This window comes from Rhodnius prolixus, unplaced genomic scaffold (genome assembly GCF_049639745.1).
Source record: "Rhodnius prolixus isolate KJV_2025 unplaced genomic scaffold, Rpr scaffold_2, whole genome shotgun sequence".
NCBI classification, from domain to species: domain Eukaryota; kingdom Metazoa; phylum Arthropoda; class Insecta; order Hemiptera; family Reduviidae; genus Rhodnius; species Rhodnius prolixus.
Window position 1 is genome coordinate 19,944,545 of NW_027411592.1, and position 7,384 is coordinate 19,951,928.

At 30.1% G+C, this 7,384-nt stretch overlaps 1 protein-coding gene across 1 annotated transcript in view; it reads left to right on the forward strand.

Moving 5' to 3' along the window:
* Positions 1 to 7,384, forward strand: part of LOC141449235 (uncharacterized) — a 94,485-nt gene that overhangs the window by 64,484 nt on the left and 22,617 nt on the right. The window contains exon 2 of the mRNA XM_074118455.1: positions 360 to 578. Coding sequence (XP_073974556.1) covers positions 360 to 578 — 219 coding nt within the window. The remainder of the gene's footprint in view (positions 1 to 359; positions 579 to 7,384) is intronic.

Here is a 7,384-nt window from a genome sequence, read left to right on the forward strand (position 1 = left end):
CAGTAATAATATATATTTTAAATAAATACTGAACTCTGTGGTGTATGTGGTGTGTGTGTGTTGTGTAAAGATTGATGAATGTAATCAATCAGATGTGCAATTTGATTTGAAATTTCAGCTTTATGTCAGTAAGGTTTTTTAAAAAAAAAAAAATATGAGTAGGCTGTATAATAACACATTTTGTAAAAAAAAATAGTAACTGAAGCTTAGTGTAGTAATTGAACTATTCTTTAAATTTGTTTTACTTTTTACACATTAATCCATCCATTAATTTTTATTTATTTTTTTCATCTTAACTAATTTTCTTTTAATTCCCTGTTTATGCTTATGCAATTAATTATTATTTATTTTGTTAACAGAGTGCTGGAATGTGGGCTGGCCAATGGAGTGGAATAGGCCTGTTATCAGCTACTAGTTTACATTTGCTGTGCACGTTAGTATCTGTGCCGCTATCTTGTCGAAGAGCATGCCAACACAATGAATCCAGACAAGCAGATCTGCAGGATGCTAAACATCATCTTGTTACCTCTTGGCTTGGGAGGCACAATCCTCCCATACTTACTCCTCATCATTTACTAGTAAGTTGAAAATGTTTGTTTAATGTTCTTTGTATGTTTTTTCTGTCTTACTTTTTGTTTTTGCCAATATCTGAAACTTTTCAAACCGTGACTTGAATGAGCGGAGTGGAAAAATGTCTTATTACTACCTACTTATTAGGCTCTGGTAATCATAAATTTAGAAGTTGAAAGAAAAAGAAGCGTTATTGAGAAAATTGCGGATAAATTTTCTTGAAGATTGGATTAAATGTAATAATATTTTATGAATAAAGAGGAGCAGATACATATTTGACTCAATCGACAGGAGTAACCATATAATAAAGGATATAAACATTATTTTCAAATTTAGACTCAAATTTAATATTTAGGGACTCATAACATGGATATCTGTATAATAAAAACTATAAAATTATTACTAATTAAAATGAATTAGTAAATTACTAAATAATTAACATTTAATTATATTAATTAAAATTGGACAGTTCCCAAAAATGTCGTCTTCGATAAAGAAATTGAATTCTGGCCACTAAAAAATCAATTTAATTATCCATTTATCTTAATTGGTGACTGACATGTTCGGCTATGAGGGATGAAAAATTGTTGCCCATTTCTCCTTAAGTATAAATTTGATTTTTTTAAATTTTTGCTGAGCTTTTGTACCTAGGTTATCTTAAAAAATTTATTACAATTGAGTATAATATTTAAAAATTTAAATATTTAAATGTAAACTACAATTTTTAAAAAAGTAAAGATTTAAAAATGTAGTTTTGTTTATAAATACCCTACTGGGCAGTTTTAATTTAAACATAAATTAAGTTTTATGCCGAGAATGGTACTTTGTACCTTGGTAAATTTAAATTGTCCGCATTTTTGTTTTTAACCTCAGTTTTTATTGAAGAACAAAAAAATAATTAATTTACATTATGAAAACCAAGATGCAATTTGAATCAATCATCATTTGGTAACTAAACAGACAAGTCCTTTTAAATTATGTTAAACTCAATTATAATTAATTTCTGACGACGTTTCACAACCCTGAAGGTGGTCCCAAAGTCCAAAGCTTTGCAAAGCTTTTTTTATTTAAAAAAATTTTTTTACTAATTAAGTTCAAAAAATCATAATTTTCTTACCTCTCTACCATATTAAATAATGGAACCATCTAGCATCTTGAAGTACTTTCTGAAAGAAAGTTGAACATATTTTGATAAACTTTAATTATAAGAAGCGAATGTTGTTTCAGTTAATTTTGTCAGTAGCACAAGATACTGCCAACAATATTGCTCTTTAATACTTAAATTTTGACCGCGTTAGGTAATTAAAATTTTGGTTCAGAAACACTGTGTAAATGCCTTATTAGTCACCCTAATTAAAGCACGTTTCTTTAAAGCGATATGACTGGATTACCTTGTAAATAAAGCATAAAATCACGTGGTGAGCATATTAATACCGTGGTATGTCAGCTCACATGTATTGTACACAAGACAGAAGATAGTTGTGCTTGCCAAGCAGTTGCGTAATTGATTTAAAAGTCAATAATGAAGGGTTAATAAAAAAAAATGAGTTCAAATTAAATAGTTTTTAGAAAAGACATAAATATTGTGAACATGTTTTTTGAAGGAAGTATTCCAATCACGGTTACACTTTCGAAAGATTCCTGGAGCTTATATGAGGAGTAAAAGTTTTGAGGTATTACTCTTTAATTATAAAAACAAAACAAATGTTTTTAGCTATTGGAATGCGTAAATAATATTTTCAAAAAATGATAATCGCGGTAATGCTTTTGTAGAAACCAGTTAAATTAAAAATTGAATAGACTTCATGCTTTGATTACTAATCGTTTTTAAAGAATTGAATATAAATATGCCCTTCTGAAATTGCAACGTCAGAATAGCACTGAGGTCTGAATGGATGGTTTGATAGCCATTGGCTTATTACAAACTCTGTATAGTTGTATTCCACCTCATTGCCAGTTTTGGAATTAAAATAGTATCTTTACAAGATTGCAGGATTGAGAAAAGAGAGAGTTGTAGCTGGGATGGAGGATGAGATGCAATTAGGAATTTGAAAAATACTCCCGTTTTCTCTTATTAAATTAGACCAAAGGATGGATTTAATATATAACTTTTTAGGGCATGTGTATCTTCTGAAAATAAATGGTAACGTGGAATCTTAATTGTTAGTCCGTAAAAAAAATGAATAAACTGTCATAGAAATCTGTTGAAGAAGATTTGTAACCAACAATTACCAAAGTTTAGAACTTCGAACTTCATACCCTGGATGTTAACTTGATATAGCTACAAGCTCAGCTGTGGGCTGTGGGAGACTACAGTTCTTGACTTCTTGGCCATTGTAACCTTAGTTTTTTGACTTAGTGGAATAAACTGGCCGAACCTGAGTTTTTTTTTTTCTTAGTTTTGAGTAAAAGAGTGTAAACAAAAGCAACAATTTAAGTTTACAAATTACAATTAAAAACTTTTAATTTATTTATTTATTTATTTTATTGCTATAAAGAGACAATCTCTCTTAGCAAGGAGTTAACTTAATACAACCATTTTTACGAACATTGTGCGTACAGTATTTACACAAATTAAACTTCTAAGAATAATTTTGTAAGAAAATAGTGAATTAAAGAAATTGAGACTCTTGCGTGTTAAGTAAGTAAATGAAAATCAAGAAAATAAATATCGAAACAAAGAAGAATACAGAAATAAAAGACAAATATGATGAGAAGAAAAGATTACATTGATTAATAGCTAACTGAGAAGTAATCATCACTTAGGTTTACGCTAAAATAGCTCAATACAGTAAGAAATAAACCCTAAATAAATGTTTACAATTCTTTCAAAATTCTTAGTCCTAAACTTTAAAATTTATTTGGAATTATGTGCAGCAGAGCAATAAAGGCCTGCATCCAGTAAATAAGTTGCCTATAAAGGCAACAGAGGAGTGGTTACTTCCAAAAATAATAACTACTTACTGACTACTATTGCCCAGGAAATCTCATGGTCGGGTTTCAGATGTTGAGTGAGAGTGTCAGGAAGAGTCAAAGATGATGAATTAATAGATTAGGATGACTAGATAAGTGAGAATTTAATTTTTTATAGCGAGACGATATGAAGGTCTCGATGAAAGATATTTAAGGTCATTAAAGTTGTTGGAGACGTAAAATGTGTCATTATTCGGCAAAGAATTTTGGATTTAAATAATTGGAAACAGTAGATATTGGAATGCTTGGCTGTTCCCCACATACCGATTCCAAATAGGTTTCAGTACTGAAGTTTATTGTAATAAATGTGGGCTGGTAAGATTCAAAGAGAAGAATAAATAATATGAAATTCGCAATTTTTTTGACCTCAGGCGGCTCTACTGGCTACCAAATCTTACAAAGCTAAGTTGAGAACGAAAAATCAGTCCAGTTTTCAACGTCGCCGAACGATTTTCTATCAAACTTGGTTAACATTTATCAAAATTAAAGTTATATTTCAATAAATTGTTTTTTAAACGAAGAGTTCAAAGCTCCATAAACAAGTCGCAAAGATAAAATAAATTGAATATTAAACAATGAAACGCATACTTTTATTGTTTGTCAATAATAAGGTTTGGAAGTTATATATAATTCATGCGTATATTATGCAGACATAAATATCTGATAGAAGATCCGTTAACAAAATATTAATCACCTTCTACTCTCTAAAGGACATTCTTGTAAACTATCTACATGAGAAAAGTGAAAGGATTGCCTCTGATGGAACACATATATCACAGGTGTTGAAGTATCATCTTCACTTAACATTTCAAGGTTTTGTTTCATCATAAAACTATAATCAATTCATTTATAAATCTTTGTAAATTAACATTCTAGCTTTAAATTTGCCGTTAATTTTTTTTCTGTAATTGTTGAAATAAATTATTGTATTTAGTTGTTCTAAATAAAAAAAAAACTTTGTAATTGCTGAACTCGTAAGCCGGTGTCCTGGGATCAAATCAAAGATCAAAGCTCTCTACCTAGAGTCGAACGAAAGAATGTTACATGAATGTCGGCAGAGTAAGGTTTTTCAATTATTATTATTAATATTTTATTAACTTCCTTTAACAACCTTCACTTAGGTAACTAACCTAAATACAAATTATTTAAAAAATGTGAATTTATTTAAGAAATAATAAATTGCTTAATAAAAATATTTTTTTTATTGTAATAATTTGCATTTAAACAAAAGTGCTAGTTAGTTCCTCTTTGTGTTCACGTTGGAGAAAGAGAGAGATTAGATTTACATATGTAAAGTACATGTGTGTACAGATACATATATTTATGTTCTTACGTAAATATATTTTGGCCTTGACATGGTACAGCATGCGTACTTCTTTCACTTTAGATTGATTATAGTTGAAGAAGATTGTGTCAAGTAAATTAAAATACCTTAAAGGATAACCACAGTAGTTTCTGTTCTTATTGGTCACTTATAATCAATTTGATACTTTAATGAATTACTTTTGAATTACTTACTGTAGATTTCTGGGACTACTGACTGATCTCTAGTATAAGACAAAAGTGGAACTTTTATTTCTCCATATTATTTTTATCAATAATTTTGCGCATTTAGTGGAACTAAACTAAGAATCGCATAGTACGTTTCTTTTAATACCTCTCCTGCTTAATAAGTCCGAAGTAGGATGGATTCCTGTCATCAACTAGAAATGAAACAGTTGAACCAATATGTTCTATTGATTTTACTCACTTAACAGTTTACTAAATATTATTTTATTTTATTATCGCTTAACAAGAATAAAAATTTTTCTTTGTTTGACTTACATAACTTTCGTTGAGTATTTCTGTCAAATAATGTAAAGCATGATACTTTCGGCAAAAACATGAAGTGCACTGATGGTAAAAAGTTTTAGGATTCTTATTTTACCTACATACATATTACGAGTATTTGAAAGAATGAGACAAATCGTCATATCTTAGATAAATGAATTTAAATATGATTTTAACAGTGCAAAATAGTAAGGAAATATTACATTTAATTTTAGCATTTTCATATCCTTATTTTATCTGATTATTAATTGTAAGTATCTCAGTATCTTAACTGGAAGTTTTACAGTCTTGACAAAGTTTATCTAGTGAGTTTCACATATTTTTACTGAGATCCTAGGAAGAGCGTAATCATTACCATTCTAAGATATCCAGTTCTCTTCTGTCAATCAGTACACTGGCATACTGCCGATGACATTTATATATATCTGGGTATCCCAGCTTTCAGGACAAAACTTAATGAGCCGGCAAACAGGCGAGAAAGTTCTATTATTAGCATGCACTAGCATATTACCTTATCACTCCATGAAGACCAGAGGCCACACGAACGTGGACCTCTTGACTAACTACAGCAGACCAAGTAAACACTTGCATCGCTTGTTCAATCATCTTAATGTTAATATTTGAAGAAGAAAAAGCACTATACGTAATCAGTGTATCAGTCGCAGAAGAGCTTGTATGGCTGAGGGTTAGGCTCTTTCAAATGATACTCCGATGAAGCGCGGACTAGGCTTGACGAAGAGTGGAGATGAATGCCAAACTTCTGCAATAATTTTTGAGGCAGTCTGCTGCCAAGTGTAGGGTCTTGTAATATCATGATGCAGAAGAACTTTACATTTGACTTTTAGGGATATTTTTTGACAAGAATGGTTGCAGAATTGAGTTCAGTTGTGATTTCTCACCTAGCAAGATTCATCTCGAAACGGGGACCAAAGTACTTACTTTAAAAAACGCTTACGTTTTTACATCCCATTAATATTTAGCAAAAATTCGAAAGTGATATAAAATGTGCAAGTTAAAACCTTAAGATCAGTAAGAGAAAGAAAGTTGTATGAGTGTTCACGCACATAGTGCCATCAACATAACATGAAGGAAAGCTTCATGATCTACCATTCTTCATCTTGTTAGAGACAACTTTGTCCATCATCGGTCAGTGAACTGTGCAGACTGTTATGAAGAGAAAAACAAAAGGAATCGCAATGCTGCACATAATCATTACCATACATATAAAGTAATCCCTTCTAAATTGTTTTGTAGCACTTTAATGGAGTTTGATGTGAATATTGTGAAATAATTATTGCTAAAGAAAAAGCCCAGTTATAAATTAAAAAGAGATATTTTTCTTGTAGTATGTATCACAACTTTTTTGCTTTATTCATTCTTTTATTTTGAAAAGAAGTACATTTCACCAAGTAAATCAATAGAGTAGAAAAACCTCAATGTGTAATAAGTTTGTGGTCAACTTTTTTGGTTTTATGCATACATTCACTGGAAAGTTTTGATTATTAATGCCTGGACAGAAAAGTATAACATTGTGACATAGATTGTAAATAATGTTTGTGGGCATTATTTGCTAGTTTTAATACGATTTAAATTACAATATAAAGCATTCATCACTACTGATGTTACAATTATGTTTCAGTTCTTCAAATAGGTAATTCGCTTTAAGAGGCCTAAATGTATTAATCACTGTTATACCTAGTGGTATACTTCTGTCTCTGTGACATACAATTGAAACACATCTGTACGGCTATAGTCTTTAATAACCGAAACCTGAACACAGTTGTCCTCCACAACAATCCAGCATACTAACCTATATTCTTCATAGTGAATAACATCACGTACCTTCTTCTTCCTACAGTACAGCAAATCTTACATGACAGTGATCATAACTATTATCTGATAATGATTTTGAAAGATTATTTGCACGACTATCTATTTATAAAACTTCTGATTATTGAAATCAACTCATAGATTTTTTCTTTTATTTTTGTAAAAAGAAAGGGAGCGTTCG